Here is a 21,557-nt window from a genome sequence, read left to right on the forward strand (position 1 = left end):
TTTTACCAACTTCTACAGTCTGAAGTTGGCCAAACATACAACCGAGATGTGTTGTTTATCACTGGTGATTGGGATGCAAAAGATGGAAACAAAGAAGAATCACAGGCAGTTGGAAAATACAGCCTTGGTGATAGAAATAACACTGGAGATCACATGAAAGAATTTTGCAAGACCAATGACTTATTCATTGCAAATACTTTTTTTCAACAACATAATGGTGGCTATACAGGTGTACTTCACCAGATGGAATACACAGGAATCAGATCAACTATATCTGTGGCAAGAGGTGATGGAGAAGCTCAGTATCTTCAGCCAGAACAAGGCCAGGAGCTGACTGTGGAACAGACCATCAGTTGCTCATAAGCAAGTTCAAGTTGAAGCTGAAGACAATTAAAACAAGTCCAGGAGAGCCAAAATGTGATCTTGATTAGATTTGATGTATTGAACACCAGTGACTGAAAACCAGAGGAATTTTGAGATGACATCAAGAATATCATCCATGAAGAAAGCAAAAGATCATTAAAAAGACAGAAAAGGAAGAAAAGACCAAAATAGAAGTCAGAAGAGACACTGAATCTTGCACTTGAGTGGCAAATAGCTAAAGCAAATGGAAGAACCAGCAAGATAAAAGAGCTGAACAGAAGATTTCAAAGAGCAGCTTGAGAAGACAAAGTCATTATAATAAAATGTGCAAAGACCTGGAGTTAGAAAACCAAAAGGGAAGAGCATGTGCAGCATTTCTCAGACTGAAAGAACTGTGGAAAAAGTTCAAGCCTCAGGTTGCAATATTGAAAGATTCTATGGGCAATATATTGAACAATGCAGGAAACATCAAAAGAAGATGGAAGGCATACACAGAGTCACTATAGCAAAAAGAATTGGTTGATGTTCATCCATTTCAGGAGGTGCCATATGATCAAGAACCAATGGTACTGAAGGAAGAAATCAAAGCTGCACTGAAGGAATTGACAAAGGACAAGACTCCAAGAATTGACAGAATACTCATTGAAATGTTTCAAGAAATGGATGCCCAGCTGGAAGCACTCACTCATCTATGCCAGTAGATTTGGGAGACAGCTAACTGGCCACCCAGCTGGAAGAGATCTATATTTGTACCTATTCCAAAGAAAGGTGATACCACAGAATGAGGAAATTATCGAACAATGTCACTCAAGTAAAATCTTGGTGAAGATAATTCAAAAACAGTTGCAGCAATATATTGGCAGGGCACTTCCAGAAATGTAAGCTGGATTTAGAAGAGGATGTGGAATGAGGCATATCATTGCTGATGTCAGATGGATCTTGTCTGAAAGTAAAGAAAACCAGAAGGAGGTTTACTTGTGTTTTATTGACTATGCAAAAGCATTTGATTGTGTGGATCATAACAAATTATGGATAACATTGAGAAGAATAGGAATTCCAGAACACTGAATTATGCTCATGAGGAACCTATACATAGACCAGGAGGCTGTCATTTGAACAGAACAAGGGGACACTGCGTGGTTTAAAATTAGAAAGGGAGTGCATCACGCTTGTATCTGTCATCATACTTACTCAAATTTTATGATGAGGAAATCATCTGAAAAGCTGGACTATATGAAGAAGAAGGTGGCATCAGTATTGGAGGAAGTCTCATTAACAACCTGTAATATGCAGATGACACAACTTTGCTTGCTGAAAGTGAGGATGACTTGAAGCAGTTACAGTGAAGATTAACAACTACAGTCTGCAGTATGGATTACATCTCAACATAAAGAAAACGAAAATCCTCACAACTGGGGTAATAAGCAGCATCACGATAAATGAAGAAAAGACTGAAGTTGTCAAAGATTTTATATTACTTGGTTCCACAATCAACACCAATGGAAGCAGCAGTCAGGATATCAAAGGACATATTGCACTGGGAAAATCTGCTGCAAAAGACCTTTTTCAAGTGCTGAAGAGCAGAGATGTCTCTTTGAAGACTAAGGTGCACCTAACCCAAGCCATGGTAGTTTCAATTGCCTCATATTCATGTGAGAGCTAAACGATGAATAAGAAAGACTGAAGAAGAGTTGATACTTTTGAGTGTGGTGTTTGTGAAGAATACTGAAAGTAACATGGACTGCCAAAAGAATGAACAAATTTCTCCTGGAAGAAGTGCAGCTGGACTGCTCCTTGGAAGCGAGAATGACCATACTTAGTTTGATCTACTTTGGTCGTGTTGTCAGAAGGGATCATTGCCTGGAGAAGACTATCATGCTTGGTAAAGTGGGGGGTCTACAAAAAAGGGGAAGGCCCTCAATGAGATGGAGTGACATAGTGGCTTCAATGATGGGCTCAGGTATAGGAAGTATTGTGAGGCTGGTGCAGGACTGGGCATTTTTTCATTCTGTTATACATAGAGTCGCTATGAGTCGGAGCCGACTCAATGACACCTAACAATATGCATGTGTGAATGAACTGTATCATCCTTATAAGCACTTGGAACTTCTCTATTCAATAGAAGAATCACTAGCCATATGAGGCTATTTAAATTAAAGTTGAAATTGATTAAAATAAAGTTAAAAATACAGTTCTTCAACTATACTAGCCATATTTCAGTGGCTCAGTAGCCATTTGTGACTCATGGCTACCACGTTGGACAGTCAGATATAGAACATTTTCATTTTCTCAGAAAACCCTTTTGAATAGTGCTGATCTGGATGTTATCAAGCGAATAATGGATTCAGTTAAAATATAATCTATTTTAATCTTTTTCAGATAAAGTATTTATTTCAAGCATGTTTGTATTTCTAGATGTGGAACGCTTTATATCAATCCAGTCTTGAAAAACATGCTTTAAGATATGAGATTGACTTTTTAAAAGCATATCAGATTTTGCTATATAAATGCCTATTTCTAAATTACTGGCAAGTAATTTATTCTCCATGCTTTTAAGTATTTACCTTACAGTATTGGTTACATCATAGATGGTGACAAATTCTTTATCATGTAGTGGAAAATTAAGTATCAACGTAAGTGAGGAAGATGGTGAGTAGGTAGGTTGTGGGGTGAGGTTTGGAGGGAGCATTCTGAGAGAAGGGGATTTTTTTTCTTAATTATTAATTATATAAGAAGCATCAGTAGACTCCAGAATATAAAATATATTCACTGAAGAAAACTTCATAGAGATTAAGAAGATCCTTTTCACCTCATTTCTAAATGCTGACCCTTTGATTAATGGTATAATGTTTCTTATGTACTTAATTTTTTATAACCTTGTGATAAAGCTTTTCTTGATTCTTTTTCTACAGATGTGATTATTGAGTTTAACTATTTTAATATATTCCTGAATTTGGAAGCTGCTAAACTTTTTATTTTGAGGAAAATGGTATATATATATTTTTAAAAGAGTATTATATCTGTGGGAAGGAAGTGGGAAGAGAGCTGTTGCATTGTGGGAAATCGCAGTCAGTGTTCTGAGACAGAGTGTATGTTAACTGCTGTATGGAAAATGAATTTGTTCTGTAAACTTTCACTCAAATCACAATAATTTTTTTTTAAGGAGTATTGTATCTGATAGACCATAACTGTTACTATGTCAGTCCTTGTAGATACTGAGATAGAGGCTCAACATCAACATTTCTCAATTAAAAATTAAATCTGAATCTGAATCTAAACATCATCTTAAATTTTAGTAAACCTCCATGGCAGGGAACTATTTATTGCCTTTTTTCAATGGAGTATCATCATAGGAGGACATATTTTAAGCTTGTAACTGTGCATTCTGGTTTTATATTTATTTATATATGTATGTGATATGCCTTGAGGGAAAAAAGCTTTAAATAAAAGTAAGTTTTAAAAAATTCCTGATACAGGAAGCAAAAAAGCCAGTACAGTTTCTAATTGCCTTTTAGAGACTCCGAGTTCCCTCATTACCTGTGATTTAAGCTAAAAATGAGGTAATTATAGATAACATCAGTGTTTATCTGGTTGATCTTGGCACCTGCAGTCCTAATGTTGTAGCTTACCCATATCTGGTGCCACACTTTACAGTCTGATGCTGACATATCTAATTTACACTCATGTTTCCATTGATTTTTAAGTTAGATGTTCCTTGTTCTATTTGGATAGTATTTTCAAAACCATTACCTTTTAAATTATATAAAAGGTATATATTCTTTTATGTGAAATATTAGAATTATGGTACCGTCCTTTCTTTGATAGAAATATTCCTTTAATACATTTATATACAGATTAAAATACTACTTTTACCCTTTCACTTGTGTTTGATGAAACTAATGTGATCATAATTAATATCATAATTTTTGGGAATACCAGCTTGCATTTTGGGATTATAAAATTGTGTGAATCTTTTTGCATCAAGTTTTTCATTCTCACCTTTAAAAAATTCCACCCATCTAATTTTGATCTGCTTAACAATCATCCATCTAATTGATCTCTTTGAAGATTACCTTCATTCTGCTCTGGCCTTTAGTCGGATTGCAATAACACAGTGATCATGGTTGGCTGGTAAAATCTACTGCCTTTGAGTTAGTTCTGACTCATGGAGACCCCATGTGTTACAGAGTAAAACTGCTCCATAGGGTTTTCTTCACTGTAATCTTTATAGAAGCAGATCACAGCAGAAGAGAGGTTGCCTGGCAGACCTTGTAAAATGGTCATCTCTAACACTCACTGTACCATACTCCCCTTTCAGCTCACCTCCCTGACAGCCAGAAGCATGTCTCCTCCCTCTCCTTTCCTTTTCTTTGTGACTTGCTGGGCTTCCAATGTATGATAATCCCTTTCTGTTCAACTCAGCAATTTTATTATCAGAAGAAAGCAAAGTAGCTCCTCTTTAACAAGTGTTGGAAATTATAGATATTAGAGTATATGTAGTCTCTTTGTTGTTATTGTAGTTATTTGATTTTTTTTCCAAGTATTTGTTCTGAATTGGGTGAAAGTTTACAGAGCAAATTAATTTTCCATTCAATAGTTCATGCACATTTTGTTTTGTGACATTGATTGCAATCTCCACAATGTAACAGCACTCTTCCCACTTCCTCCTCCCTGTGATTGATTACCTTTTCCTGGTGTCCTTCTTTGCCATGCCTTCCTGCCTTCTGAATGTTTGAGTTTTCTTGAATTAATTCCATATACCTTTTTAGTATAGATATGCCTGAAAATTGGTAGAAACCATCATATAAAATAGAAAATACCCATATAAAATTAATATTTTTTATAGTATATCACCATATGGGACAATGACCCAACAATTTCTAATCCTGAATTAGCACATAATTAACTCATTTAAATTATGAAAGTACATAATTAATTTAGAAGGAACTTACTAGTTTCATACTGATTTTATGTGGCTATCTTGGGAAAATATTATATTAAAAAAAAAAAGAAATCACTGCCGTCAAGTCGAATCCGACTCATAGCAATCCTTTCTTGGGTTTCGGAGGCTGTATCTCTACAGAAATAGATTGCCCAGTCTTTCTTCTGAGGAGTGGCTGGTGGGTTTTAACCACCGGTCTTCTGGTTAGCAGTCAAGAGCCTTAAGCACTATGCCACATATCCTTATGATTAGCAGCTGCATTTATTCATTCCATATTCTAATTGGCCTCCATTTCATAATACCATTTTCTGAGAAATAATTGAATAGTCCAGGTATTCCCTGGACTCCCTGCAATGCCTATGACCAACATTTTTAATCACTCACTATGTTCTTTTCTAATGATCCCAGTTAGGCTGAAGATCCTTCTCAACACGTGCATCCAAAGCCAGCATTACTAGTACATTTCCTCTGGCATAAGAGATGAAACCTACCCATTTCCACCTCTCCCTGCTTAGATTCTGGTTTAGTTTCCAGGGACTCAGTGCCTGCAATGAAGAGTAGTTGCCACTAGATGGCAAGAGTGCTTTGTCAGGGAAGAGTTCAGGGCCCAGGGTTCTAATCTCATTGCTCCATTTAAGGCTTTTGAGTATCTAAATGTTCCAGATTGTTCTTAAGCACTGGTAGCAGCTATTGTAGATTTACCTCATCAGTCCATTATGGGAAAACTTGTCTCTCTTGACTTTGGACTTGATACTCAAAAGCTAAAATTCTAAGACTATATAATCTTGCCATGTTTATCTTGTCTTGATGCCAAGAGGTCAGTTTTACCCACTGGTTTCTGAAGTATCATGTGCCTTTTTATTGTTATTTGTCTTCCGTGTTATTATAGGAAGATGCTTTTCCAAATTTTCATTTCTTTTTCTTTCCACAAGTTACATAGTTTTATGAGTTTCAGTTTGCTCATCCATAAAGAGGTTTTTAAAAATACCCAATTTAAGATGATTGTTATAGAGATTAGGAGTGATTTACCTAAATAATTATATGCTATCCAATAAAAAAAGCCCAAACTGCCATTGAGTCAGTTGTGACTCATAGCGACCCCCATTGGGTTTCCAAGGCTGTGAATCATTAAGGAAGTAGATTGCCTCACCTTTCTCCTGCAGAGCAGCTGATGGGTTTGAACCACTGACATTCTGGTTAGCAGCCTTAAACACTATACCACCAGAGCTCCTTATATTATGCTATAAGTGGATTTTTTTTAGCATTTTAATGACATTGTCATATTTTTAAAAATTATTACAGGCACATTATATGTAAATATTTTATGTGTTTAAAAAAACAGTGTTGAGCAACTACTTTTTCCTGTGCTTTTTAAAATTTAACTGAAAAACTCCACCACTGATTACTCAGTGTTCCTTGTTCTTATCTCGTGTTTTCCCATTCATATTTGTGATACTATAAACCTTTTGTCCAGCTCCCATGGAAGGCCTAAACTTTTTAACATTTTGCCTTCTGGGATCTGTTATTATCTATCTTATTAATATTCAGGTAAAAAGCTACTTTTCCCTTCTCTGTATTACCAGTGCACTTTACATTATTCATATTGTTAGTTTATATATCCATCTATCTACTTCCTTAATTTATTTCATATTTTTTGAAAATACAGTTGACCCTTGAACCACTTGGGTTGGTCAGGGGCACCAAACCCTTGAATTTCTCCAACACCCTGATCTTTAACAAAACCCATGTATAAGTAGTCCCATCCATTTCAAAGCCATGTTGTTCAAAGGTCAGTTACATGTATTTATTTGTACAAAGCATATTGAAAAAAAAGAAAAGAAAACTCTTGCTGTTGAGTTGATTCCAACTCTTAGTAACCCCATATGCTTTGGAATAGAACTGTCCTCCATAGGAAGCAGATTACCAGGCCTTTCTTCTGAGGCACCTCTGGGTGGGTTCAAACTGCCAGCCTTTCAATTAGTAAACCAGTGCTTTAACTGATTGCACCTCCCAGGGACTCTGCTAAGCACATGTTGTTATTGTTGTTAGGTGCCGTCAAGTCAGCTCCGAGTCATACTGACAACCCTATGTACAATGCAATGAAACGCTGCTTGGTCGTGTACCATCTTCACAGTCCTTGCTATATATTTGAGCCCATTTTTGCAGCCTGGGAGCTCTGGTGGCGTAGTGCCTAAGGCATGTGACTGCTAACGAGAAGGCTGGCAGTTCAAACCCACCAGTCACTCCTCAGAAGGAAGGTTGGGCAATCTACTTCTGTAGTGATACCACCTCGGAAACCCAAGAAGGGGTCGCTATGAGTCAGATCCGACTCAACAGCAGTGAGTTTGGCTGTTTGTTTTTTTGGTTTTTATTGTTGCAGGTATTGTGTCAGTCCTTCTAGTTGTGGGTCTTCCCATTTTTCACTGACCCTCTACCAAGCATGATATCCTCTCCAAGGACTGACTGGTCCTTTCTGACAGCGTGACCAAAATAGGTGAGATGAAGTCTGGCCATTCTCACTTCCAAGGACCACTCCAGCTGCGCTTCTTCCAGGACAGATTTGTTCATTCTTCTGGCAGCCCATGGTATTTTCAGTATTCTTTGCCAATACCATAATTCAAAGGCATTAACTCTTCTTCAGTCTTCCTTGTTCATTGTCCAGCTTTAACATGAGTATGAGGTGATTGAAAATACTATTGCCTGGGTTAGGTGCACCTGAGTCTTCACAGAGGTCTTTTGCAGCAGATTTGCCTAGTGCAGTATGACATCTGATTTCTTGATTGTTGCTTCCATGAGTGTTGATTGTGGATCTAAGCAAGATGAAGTCTTTACAGCGTCAATCTTTTCTCCATTTATCGTGATGCTGCTTATTGGTCCAGTTGTGAGGATTTTTGTTTTCTTTATGCTGAGGTGTAATCCATACTGAAGACTGTAGTCTTTAATCTTCATCAGGAAGTGCTTCAAGTCATCTTCACCTTCACAAGGAAGGTTGAGTGTCATCTGCATTTTTCAGGTTATTAATGAGTCTTCCTCCAATCCTGATGCCACGTTCTTCTTCATATCATCCAGCTTCTTGGATTATTTGCTCAGCATACTATTGAATAAGTATGATGAAAGGATACAACCCTAATGCACACCCTTCCTGATTTTAAACCATGCAGCATTCCCTTGTTCTGTTCAAATGACAGCTTCTTAGTCTATGTATAGGTTCTTCATGAGTTCTGGAATTCGCATTCTTCCTAATGTTATCCATAATTTATTATGATCCACAAAGTCTAATGCCTTTCTACAGTCAATAAAACACAAATAAACATCTTTCTGATATTCTTTGCTTTCAGCCAAGATCCATCTGACGTCAGCAATGATGTCCCTTGTTCCATGCCTTCTTCTGAATCCAGCTTGCATGTCTGGCAGTTCCCTGTCAGTATACTGCTGCAACCGTTTTTGAATTATCTTCAGCAAAATTTTACTAGTGTATGATGTTAAATGATACTGTTTGATAATTCCCACATTCTGTGGGATCACCTTTCTTTGGAATGGGTGCAAATAGGATTTCTTCCAGTCAGTTTGTCAGGTAGCTGTCTTCCAAATTACTTGGCATAGATGAGTAAGTGCCTCCAGCACTTCATCTGTTTGTTGAAATATCTCAGTGAGTATTCTGTCAATTCGTGGGGCCAGTTCCTTCAATGCAGCTTTGGCTTCTTCCTTCAGTACCATCAGTTCTTGATCATATGCCAGCTCCTGAAATAGTTGGACATTGACCAGTTCTTTTTTTCTGCAGTGAATCTGTATATTCCTTGCTTCTTCTTTTGATGCCTCCTGCATCATTCAACATTTTGCCCATAGAATCCTTCAATATTACACCTCGAGGCTTGATTTTTTTCTTTAGTTCTTTCAGTTTGAGAAATACCAAGTGTGTTATTTCCTTTTGGTTTTCTAACACTAGGTCTTTTCACATTTCATTATAATAATTGACTTTGTCTTCTCAAGCTGCTCTTTGAAGTCTTCTGTTCAGCTGTTTTATCTTGTGATTTCTTCATTCACTTTAGCTGCTCTTTGTTCAAACCAAAGATGAAGAAATTGAAAATTTTTACCAACTTCTGTGGTATGAAATTGACTGAAAATACAATCAAGATGTATTGATTGTTACTGGTGATTGGAATGCAAAAGTTGGAAACAAAGAAGAATTACCGGTAGTTGGAAAATTTGGCCTTGGAGGTAGAAATGATGCCAGAAATCACATGATGGAATTTTGCAAGACCAACTACTTATTCATTGCAAATACCTTTTTCAACAACATCAGCGATAGCTATGCACATGTTCCTCACCAGGAGGAATACACAGAATCAGATCAACTACATCTGTGGAAAGAGTCAGTGGAGAAGCTCAATATCTTCAGCCAAAACAAGGCTAGGAGCTGGCTGTGGAACATACCATCAGTTGCTCATATGCAGGTAATGGTTGAAGCTGAAGAAAATTAAAAGTGTGTAAAACCCACAATATGACCTTGATTATGTCCCACCTAAATTTAGAGACCATCTCAAGAATAGATTTGAAGCATTGAACGCTAATAACTGAAAGCCAGATGAGTTATGGGAAGATATCAAGAACATCATACATGAAGAATGAAAAAGGTCATTCAAAAGAGAGGAAAGGAAGAAAAGACAGAAATGGTTGTCAGAAGAGACTCTGGAACTTGCTAAGCACATAATAGCCCCTTAATAAATGTTCATTATGTTTATTATGTATCACTGCTTATTGATAAAATACTGTTGCACAGAAAAGAAAGACAATTAGTAGATTATATTCTGGCCTTTATGTTAGAACTCTTCATCAGTTTGAGATGTTATACCTTAACTGGAACTATAAGTACCCATGAATAAATTTAAATGATTGTGATTTTCAGAGAGAATGTTTCCATTTTACATGCCTCAGTCTCCTTTTTCTGTGCCAACATTGTAATCAAGACACAAGGTCTTACTTAAGCTAACAAATAATTATCTTTCATTACGTAAGTAGTATGTAACTTGACCTTAAAAAGCTGCTGCTTGAGAAGATGGCAGTGCATCTAGTCACCAGCTGTCCTTGTACTTTCAAAGTGTCTTGGTACCTGTGAATAGAAGCTGATTTTGGAAGGGGCTGTAGGAGTCATTGCCTTATCCTTCCCTCTTCCATCTGAAATGTATTGGTGTTTTCAGACCCTCAGGACTGCATGGCCTCTCACAAGTAATGATTTCTTGGGGCTTAAAATACATTCCAAATCTGTACATTTTGTTCATAGAGCATAAACTCTTTTAAACTTGCTTGTGGTTTCTGAGATGTACTTCTCTGATATCTGCTCATTTTGAATATTAATAAAAACTGGAAAATTGGACAAAAGCAAAACTTGAGCAGTATGAAACATGAGTAATACATGTGACATTGGAAGTGGAAAATATAGTTAAAATACTCTAGGTGATAAAAATGCATTAAAGTGGTAAAAATAACAAGATTTCAGTGATTATTTATTTGATCTTGGAGTGGCTAAGACCTGTTTAAACATGAAAACAATAGAAAGAGCAACAAGGGACAATGATGTTAGATTTAAACTGTACACAAATTAATCTTTAGTGTGTTGAAAGTCAAGACAATTGGATGTGTATGTGTACCTGTGCATACATGTATGCATAGCAGACATGGGTTTGATGTTTTTAAGGTATGAAGAATTCCTCTCTTTAGGTCAATATGAAGGCACACTGAAAATGTATTACAATTATGTGTTAACTCTTTTTAATCCTCAGAATAGTTCTTTGAGATAGAATAATTTCATAATTTATTATTCTGTCTATTATTATTATTGCACCTTACAGATGAGGAAACCTATAGGGAGGTGAAGTTATTTGTCCACATTTGCACAGTTAGTAAGTAGCAGTGCTAGGATTTTATCCCAGGAATGTGTCTGTGATGTCCATTCTCTTAACCACTATCCTGTATGCCTTAAAATGGGCATAAGACTAGAAGTTGAAAAAAGAGACATTAAAAATGAACAAAAAGCATAAAGTTATTTCAGTTTCATTAATAATAAAAATGCAAACTAAAATTAAAGTGAAATATTGTTTTCTGTTATGAATAGTGATGAGACTGAGAAATTTTCATGGGTTGGTAGTAGGAATATATTTCTTCCAGAATGGGGTTGGAATGTGTATCTCATTGTACATACTTAGGCACATGCCCTCACTGGCAGAAGCTTGGTGTGATTAGGGATCAGTGCTGCAGAATTGAAGTTAGAGATCCTCTTATGGGTGACAGTAGAGAGAGTGTGCCCTTACCTTTGCTCACTCTTCTGAACCTCCATGAAGATGACACAGCTTGCTTCATGGTCAGGCTTTAGAGCTTTAAGTGTACAGTTGGTTACATAAGTTGTCCTTTCACAGAATGAGTAGGATCTGGCCAATGACAACTGTATGTATAGGGAAGGATGATTGAGAGCTTTAGAGGCTTTCTTAAGAGATTTCCACAGCTTCAGCTTTGATAATAAATGTTAAATTATAAACGTATTTTATTGTAGCATGTTGGAAATTGAGAGAAATTTCATAAAGTTGAAATTACTTACCTCAACTGTCGACAAATAATTCTTGATGTTTAGTTTGGTGCAAGATGCAGGAAATACAGGTCTAATTCCTTTATTCAAACTCAGTAAATGGTTTGGGACAATTAATTTCCAATTGTTTCCCAGTAGAGCAGATTTACTTGTATATTAATGAGGCACAGGTGTTAGGCCCCTGGTGTCTGCGTGCCTGGGAGGCATATTTCAGTTGTTTATCTAGTCAGCCATAGGTACTGTAAGGTACTCAAGCTTGCCTTTAACAGTTGATATAGTGAAGCTTTTTAATTTTTTGATGTTTTTTTCGAATTTGCCCGCACCTGTTAAAATTTTAAAACTGATCATGTAGAAAGAAGTTGCAGAGATTTCAATAGTAAATAGCACTAAAAGTTAAAGAAAATAGTCTTCTATTATGCTTAACTGCCTATCCTGACATTTAAGAGGAACGGGTTCATTTAAACAGATATGTCATATGAGACGCCAATATAATCAGCAGTATACTTTTGTTGTATATTTTTGGAGCAAGTATATCTTTGTCAGTGGCTAAAGCAGTTATATGCTTATCTTAATATTCATTTTTTTCCTTGTTGATTCACTGAGCTGCACTATCAACATTTTAGAGGAAGTGGAATAGCCTCCATAGACATTATGAATTTCAGTAGCTGGCATAATTATAGCAATCTACATATTCATTAAATCTACAGAAGAACTGTGTCCAAGAAGACAGCCATGCGTTCAGAAACAGTACACAACTAAATGTATATGTTTTGAAAGTTGTATTCCTTAGATTTCTTTAAAAAAGATTTCCTGTAACGCTCTTCTCCAAGCACAAGAATTTTAACAAAAGGATTCCCATGCTTTGGTTTCTTGCATGTAGGAAAGAATGGGAAGAACTATTTGTAAACAGCAATTACTTGGCAACTATAAGGCTGAAGGGGATTAATGGGCAGCTGAGAAGCAGCAGGTTCCGCAGTATTTGCTGGAAGGTAAGAAGAAAATATTTATTTACAGTTTGTGGTTGCAGTATATCAACACATTACCTGATACCCTGGAAGATTACCCATGCAGGGGATCACTGAATTTTCCAAGAGACTTCACTACCAATTTTTGGCCACCTACTTTATGTTTCATAGGACATTTACTAATAAAGTTGAATAACCTTAGTCCTGAGTAACTGCTGATGTCATTTGAAATGACTGCCTGTGCATCTCATTTGATGGTGCAGAATTCAGTGCAACACCTTTCCCTTCTCCAGAGGCTTTTATAGAAATCCTTGAAGTTGAGCAGGTGAAGCGGGAAATTAACTCTCAGGTTCTTATTATGTCAAGTGCTGTCGTTTATTCATCTTAACTTTTTTCTTCATAAATAGCAGACAGAAAGGATTTTACACACCGTTTTGTTTAACTGGAAACACAAGGTGAGGGGCAGCAAGAAGATGTGAAAGGAAATTGAGGAGGTCTCCTTTGGTGGAAAAGGACCATTGGTTTCCAAAACTAATAATTGTAATCAGCAGTTATCTGTTTAATTGTGTTGAATTGTTGTCCCTTCTTGTTCTGCTAAAATTAATTTTGGTTTAGACTCATTTCTCAAATGACTTCTATTGAAAGTTTTTAGGGTTATTGACATAAATTGAGCATTATTGAGTGTGTGCAAGTAAAGACAGTAAGAAACACATGATGCTTTAGATACTTTTACATTTAATAATTTAGATTTAATAATTAAAATACATATTTCTTCTGTTAGCTAAAGGCAGTAAAGGCAGGAGACCTGCTGCTAGAATATTTGTGAACAAATGTTTGTGCCCTGCCCCCTTTGCCTGTTGTTTAACTTTCAATATCCTTCCTTTCCTAAAAATAAATCCAAATCCAGATTTATTTTAATGTTGTGTGAAACAAAATTAAATCAGATTTATCTTTTTAAGAATGCTTGTTATTTTCATGAGCTGATTGCCAGTTGTAAATTATATTTTGTACTGTACATGAAGCAAGTTCACTTCGTAGACTGTACTCTCTATCCTTTACCTGCTTATTGTGAGTCAGCAATTTAAGGCTAGAAATTACTGTTTGGACTTTGTGCTTATTAATGCTCCCCTAGCACCCCCATTAAGATTAGAGTCCAAAATTGGAATTTTACTTGAACTTCGGTGCATTTTATCATTAGTTTTTAATGTAATTCTGAGGGAGATTTGACTCCACTTTGTGGTGCAGCTTTGGTGACCTTCTTTTCTGGTCTTTGGTTACTCACTTTTTGAGTTGTACCATTATATATTTCTTAAATATCCCCAACTATAAATTATTGGGAATTACAATGATCATGATATGAATATAAAATACCATGAATATGAATATCTTTTACTTTTCAGTGATTCTTTTTGGTATAATTTCACATGTTACTTCCTAATGATTTTTATGAAAGTTTCACTTTTTTTTTTTCTTGACAGCTTTTTCTTTGTGTTCTTCCTCAAGATAAAAGTCAGTGGATAAGTAGAATTAAAGAATTGAGAGCATGGTATAGCAGCGTTAAAGAAATCGTAAGTTGTATTTTAGCTAAGGTAATTGTTTTCTTCTGTATGCCTTAAAGTTCTGTAGTCTCTCACTTTTGTGTGTATGTGCTTTTTCTCTCTACCAGCATATCACAAACCCAAGGAAGGTCGTTGGCCAGCAAGACTTGATGATCAATAATCCCCTTTCACAGGATGAAGGGGTAAAGTTTGGCTTTATTCAATTTTAATCTCAAAAGAATTTATTCATGAGACTGGTTATGTGAATCACCATGAAAGTTCTGTTTTCTTTACCCACTTCCCCCAAAATAACTGATGGAAATTATTCTATGCTATATACATAATGCATTATGGGAAGTTTATGATCTGTTTCTGGGGAATGATGCTACAGAGAGGAAGTACCAGGGGTCTGTGAGATCTAATGATAAAATATAAGGACATAAGGATGAAGACAGAACTCTTATTAAAGTTAAAAAAGGTCCAGTGTGGGACAAGGGAGAGACGCCCTTCATGATAGAAATAGAGAAGGGTTTGCTTATCAGGAAGTAAGAAGTAACTGTCTGAAGTGAGTCTGTGAAAAAGTTTTTTTAGAAATCAAGTCTACTTCCACTTGTATTCTAGTGAAGACTAGGGATAATTACTACTTAGAAGATATTATATAACTTCTCAAATTGTTGTTGCTCTAACTGTTTGCCTGAGGAAAGATTTTTTTTCCCACCATTTAATACATGATATTAGCATTTCTTTCTGATATATGTGATTAGGATGATGTAATTCGTGGTACAGGAGCACAAAATATTGTTAAGCAATGTTTAAAAGTTTACTAAATTCACATTTTAAAAGTACATAAAAATACACTGAATTATAAAGCCACCTTTGCAGAAACTTTGTATCTCTTAATGTGTTGGGAATTCAGGACAGGTTCAGCCTAGGACCACTTGCTGTATGGTTCCTGCTGTCATCCAAATAGATCTTTTTGTTGTGGTGAAGGTCGCAGTGGATGTATAGCCCTGAAAATCATTATTCAGTTTATATAGATTATGTCCAGAAATTTATAAAACCTAAAAAATAGTATCAAACTAGAGAGATTAATGTTAGAATAAAGATATATTTGTGAGGTGAAACTAGATTTTAATAAAGTATCCCTATATTGGTTTTCCTATCACCAATGTGAAATAATAACTCAAAGAAAGATAACTTTAATAAATTATTAAATTGAAATTTAAAAAGATGAACAAAGTTGTAGGGTTATTTTAAACCAATTGTTCTCCTTATTTCAGAGTCTTTGGAACAAATTCTTCCAAGATAAAGAACTCCGATCAATGATTGAACAAGATGTCAAAAGAACGTATGTGGAACGATTTACAAGTTAACTTTTCAATAATTCAAACTGATGTTACTTCTTTGTAATTGTAGCAAAATACAAAATCTATAGAGGAACTTTAATTGAATGAAATATTTTTCTTGTGTTAAAAGCGGTCAAAATTGGCCTAATTTTGATAATAAGTAATATTTTCTATTCTTAAAATACACATTTTTGTGGTTCCTTTCTCAAAATAAATTATGAAAATATTGCTCATCTTAAAATAATAAGTCTTTGTTGTTAGGTGCCCTTGAGTTGGTTCTGATTCATACTAACCCTGTGAACAGCAGAACAAAACGCTGCCTGGTCCTGCACCATCCTCACAGTCATTGCCATCTTTGAGCCCATTATTGGATCCACTGTGCCAATCCTTCTCATAGAGGGCCTTCCTCATTTTTGCTGATCCTCTACTTTAGCAAGCATGATGTCCTTCTTTTAGGACTGATCCTTCCTGATACCAAGTCCAAAGTACGTGAGAAAAATCTCACTGTCCTTACTTCTAAGGAACATTCTGGCTGTACTTCTTCCAGGACAGATTTGTTCATTTTTCTGGCAATCCATAGTATATTCAGTATTCTTTGCGAACACCATAATTCAAATGCATCAATTCTCCTTCCATCTTCCTTGCTCATTGCCCAGCTTTCACATGCTTATGAAGTGATTAGAAATACCATAGATTAGGCCAGGTGCACCATAGCCCTCAAGGTGACATCTTTGCTTTTTAATATTTTAAAGAGGGTTTTTTTTTGTTTTGTTTTGTTTTGTTTGCAACAGGTTTGCCCAATGTAGTATGTCATTTGATTTCTTGACTGCAGCTTCCATAGATATTGGTTGTGGATCCAAATAAAATTAAATCCTTGACAACTTCGGTCTTTTCTCCATTTATCATGATATTGCTTATTAATTTCCAGTTGTAAGTTTTGTTTTCTTTATGTTGAAGTGTAATCTGTACTAAAGGATGTAGTCTTTGATCATGAGTAACTGCTTCAGGTCTTTACATTCAACTAGCAATGTTGTGTCATCTGCATATTGTAGGTTGTTAATGAGTCTTCCTCCAATCCTGATGCCACAGTCCCTTCATGTAGTCTAGTTTCTCAGATTCTTTCCTCAGCATACAGAATGAATAGGTATGATGAAAGGATACAACCCTGATGCACATCTTTCCTGATTTTAAACAACACACTATCCCTTTGTCTTGTTAGAACAGCAGCCTCTTAATCTATGTATAGGTTCCAGTTGAGCACAATTAAGCATTCTGGAATTCACATTCTTTACAATTTTATCCATAAGTTGTCCAGACCCACACAGTTCAATTCATTTTCCTAGTCCATAAAGCACAGGTAAACATTTTTGATATTGTTTGCTTTCAGCCAAGTTCCATCTGACATGAACAATGACATCCCTCATTCCGTATTCTCTTCTGAATATGGCTTGAAGTTCTGGCAGTTCTCTGTGATGTACTTCTGCAACCTTATTTGAATTATCTTCAGTAAAATTTTGCATATTTGTTATATTAATGATATTGTTCAATAATTTCCACACTCTGTTGGATCACCTTTCTTTGGAATGTGCACAAATATGGATCTCTTCCAGTCAGTTGACCAGGTAACTGTTTGCCAAATTTCTTGGCACAGATGACTGAATGCTTCCAGCATTGCATCTGTTTATTGAAACATCTCAATTGGTATGCCATCAATTTTTGGAACCTTGTTTTGCACCAGTGCCTTCAGTGCAGCTTTTGACTTTTGTGCTGCCTCTTAAAAGTGGTTGATCTTGTGCTACCTTTTAAAAGTGACTGAATGTCAACCAATTCTTTTTGGTACAGTGACTGTCTATATTCCTTCTATCTGCTCTTCATTCTTCCTGTGTTGCTCAGTATTTTGCCCATTGAATCCTTCAGTATTGCAACTTGAGGCTTGAAATTTTTCTTCAGTTCTTTCAGCTTGAGAATTACGAAGCATGTTCTCTCTTTGATTTGCTAGCTCTAGGTCTTTACACATTTAATTATAATACTTCACTTTGCCTTCTCAAGCCTTCTTTTGAAACCTGTTCAGCTCTTTTACTTCATCATTTCTTCCTTAAGCATTAGTTATTCTCTGTTCCAGAGCAAGTTTTAGAGCCTCTTCTGACATCCAGTTTGATCTTTTGTTCCTTTTCTGTCTTTTTAATGACCTTTTGCAATCTTCATGTATATCCTTGATGTCATCCCATAACTCATCCGGTCTGTAGTCATTGATATTCAGTGCATCAAATCTGTACTTCAGATGGTCTCTAAATTCAGGTTTGATAAGATCAAAGTCATATTTTGGCTCTTGTGCACTTGTTTTGATTTTCTTTAGCTTCAACTTTGGCTTGCATCTGAGCAGTTGATGGTCTATTCCATAGTCAGCTTATGGCCTTGTTCTGACTCATTGTCTTCTCCATTGTCTCTTTCCACAGGTGTAGTCAATTTGATACCTATATATTCCATCTGGCAAGGTCCACATGTATAGTTGCCATTTGTATTGCTGAACAAAGTATTTGCAGTGAATAAGTTGTTGGTCTTGCAAAATTCTATCATGACATCTTGGACATCATTTCTCTTACCACGGCCATATTTTCCAACTATTGATGGTTCTTTGTTTCCAACTTTTGCATTCCAAGCACCAGTAATTATCAATACATTTTGCATGTTTGGTCAATTCTAGGCTGCAGAAGTTGGTTAAAGAAATCTTCAATTTCTTCAAAAAGTCGAATTAGTTGGTCTTCATTTTTTGGGATGGGGGGAACCAAACCACCATCATCTAATTGATTCTGACTCATAGTGATCCACATTGGATTTCCGAGGTGGTAAATCTTTATGGAAGTAGATTGCCCAGTCTTCCTTCTGGAGAGTGGCTGGTAGGTTTGAACTGCCAGCCTTCTGGTTAGCAGTCAAATGTCTTAGGCACTGTGCCACCAGAGCTTGGTCTTCCTAGTAGGAGACCTATGGATATTATCCTATCAGTGATGGCATTGAACTTCAAGATAGATTCTTGAAATGTTCTTTTGATGATGAATGTGATACCATTCATCTTCAGTTTGTCATTTCTGGCATAGTAGACCATGTAATTGTCCTATCCAGAATGACCAATACCAGTCTGTTTCAGCTCACAAATACCTGGGCTATCAATCTTTCTGTGTTCCATTTCATTTTTGACAGCTTCCAGTTTAATTTTTGTCTATAAAATTTTACACATTAGACCTCATCTTTGGGGGTAATATAATAGCAAGTATATGGAATTTGTGTCAGAAGATCCTAAGAAGGAATTCTAGCTAACATAAGTTATGATCTTTGGCAAATTACTTTCAACATCTTTCTCCTTCAATTTCCTCTTATATGAAATAGGCATAGGGTCATTATAGGGCCTAAATTAGATATATTTTGACTTTGAACAATAAACCATTTTAGACATGTTAATAAATATGATTTAGTCACTGGGATCTGGGAATTAACCTGCTCCATGAGCATCATGGGTATCTAGTGCTTTCATCCAAGTCCTTCTGCAGCTATGCCTGTCTGTCCCACTCCCAGTTCAACTCCTTAGTGTTAGTAGTAGTATTCTTACAATGGCAATGGACTGTTGTTACATACTATGTATGTAATAAGTGAAATTTTCTATTTTAAAATGAAATAATTCCGAGTAATCATGCTTTCAGACTACAATAAAACCATAGATAACCAGCATTGGTAGTGGAGTGGAGAGTTGGGAGGTAGGAAATCATTTTGGTTGGCTTGGATTATCCAGTTAATTTAAGAGTAACCCAGATTGCCACATCTTTTCTTCCATTCACCTTCTGGGTGGATTTGATCTGCCAATGTTTGCCAACCAATCATAAATCATTTGCACCACTCAGTCTCCTTAAATACAAATTAGTGGGACATTATATATAATTTTCTCATAACAAACCAAACTCACTGCTGTTGAATCAGTCCTGAGTCACAGCAACCCCTCCTTGGGTTTCTGAGGCAGTATCTCTACAGAAGTTGATTGCCCAGTCTTCCTTCTGAGGAGTAGCTGGTGGATGTGAACTGCCAGTCTTCTGGTATAGCAGTCAAACGTTTTAGGCACTATGCTACCAGAGCTCCTAATTTTCTCATATTCATTCCATTTTTATTTTTCTACTTCAGGTCCCTTTTACCTCTTAGCTAATGACTGATTTGTTTAATTGCTCTCTTTGGGCCTAGTATCTTTCTCTTTTAGCCCATCCATGTGTTACAGCTCAATCATTCTTCACAAATCACATTTCTAATTGTGCCACTTGCTTAATCCAGAGTCTTCTATGAGTCCCCATAGCCTGCAAAAGAATAGACTTACCCAGCCTCCCCAGCACACAACAGATCCCTTTTAGACCAATGCTTTTGGCATTACTTCCTGACTAATAACTCATCCTTCAAGGCCTAAGTTTATTACAACTGTGTCCATGAAGTACTTTATAATCTTTGCAAATATTCTTTGCCTGCTCTGTGTTGTAGCAGAATTTTTTAAATAACTCTTTTATCATATTACTTAATTCTGTTTGGTCTTATATTTATCTAGGTCTGTCAGTGTGTTCAGTACAATTACATTTATCCCTACAGGGTGCCAGGCACTGGAGAGGCCAAGATAAATATAACATGGACCCTTAAGAAACTCAAAGTTTAGGGAGAACAATGTGGTACAAAACTCAAAATCATTTGGAGGCAAAAAAAAAAAAAAGAAGGTAGGGACCAGGTTTGCTGGTCCAATGGAGCCTGGTGTAACCACTGAGACTATGGCCCCTAGCTGCCCTTCAGGTCTGGAATTGAACCCACAACTGTGGTTTCCAGCCAAACAAAGTACAGGCATGTGAGTTAAATATTTACCTCAAGTAGACACACGCCCTGGAGAGAACAATCATGGGAGAAGGAAGGGCTGCTTATGCACAGGGAGATAGCTCAGGGTGCAGAAGAGTATGAAGGGATGGACACTGGGAGGAGGTAACTATGGGGAGGAAGTGGGAGGGGAGCTGCTGCATTGTAAATTTTGGTCAATGACATGAGACAAAGTATATGTGAACTGCTGTATGAAAAGTGAATTTACTCTGTAAATCTTCACCCAAATCCTAATTAAAAAAAAAAAAAAAGAAACTCAAAGTTTAATAAATAATACAGGCAAAACAAAACAAAAACGAGTTATAGTGCAGGATAACTGGTGCCATAAGAGTAAGTGTGAGAGCTCTGGTGTCAGCATACGTCTCTATGTCCTCAGCCTAATGACAAGTTCCTGGAGGGCATGGTCTCAGTCTTGTTTTTGCCTCACCACACAGTGCAGAGTTGGTGCTTTAAAATGCTCATTGCTTGTGAATCTTAGTAACGATGATCAGTGTTGCTCAATTTTTAACATCAGTCTGTAGCATCTTTTCAGTCATTAGAGGCATAAGCACACTTAAAAAAATACTATTATCAACCTTCTAATCTGAGTTTAAACAAGATAATTTGATCTCATAAGCATTGTTGGTGAGGTCATTATTAAATTGATTTGATTGGGATATGTCACTATATTAAATATTATCTCCCCATTCAGCTAATTTTAATATTCTTTTATTCTACTAACCTTTTTCTGCCTCAAAGGATTTTGCATTCATTTCAATTAATTGTTTCTTATCTCAAGCTAATGAGGTTGTGACTATTCCCATTTTTATTATTGAAAAAAACTGATCATCTGAAGGTAAATCAAGGGCTTCCAATTCACAGCATTTCTAATTCAGCACTTCCATTGTCCATTCTGAACCAGTTTTGTCATGCTTCAAAGCCTTTAAAATTAAA

General features: G+C 36.3%; 1 protein-coding gene across 1 annotated transcript in view; it reads left to right on the forward strand.

The window, feature by feature from the left end:
* The window catches only part of TBC1D5 (TBC1 domain family member 5), a 544,439-nt gene that overhangs the window by 162,850 nt on the left and 360,032 nt on the right, over window positions 1–21,557 (forward strand). The window contains exons 3-6 of the mRNA XM_042780322.1: window positions 12,766–12,874; window positions 14,329–14,418; window positions 14,517–14,591; window positions 15,669–15,736. Coding sequence (XP_042636256.1) covers window positions 12,766–12,874; window positions 14,329–14,418; window positions 14,517–14,591; window positions 15,669–15,736 — 342 coding nt within the window. The remainder of the gene's footprint in view (window positions 1–12,765; window positions 12,875–14,328; window positions 14,419–14,516; window positions 14,592–15,668; window positions 15,737–21,557) is intronic.

Source organism: Orycteropus afer, unplaced genomic scaffold (genome assembly GCF_000298275.1).
Source record: "Orycteropus afer afer isolate SDZICR_OR568_19922 unplaced genomic scaffold, OryAfe1.0 scaffold00003, whole genome shotgun sequence".
NCBI classification, from domain to species: domain Eukaryota; kingdom Metazoa; phylum Chordata; class Mammalia; order Tubulidentata; family Orycteropodidae; genus Orycteropus; species Orycteropus afer.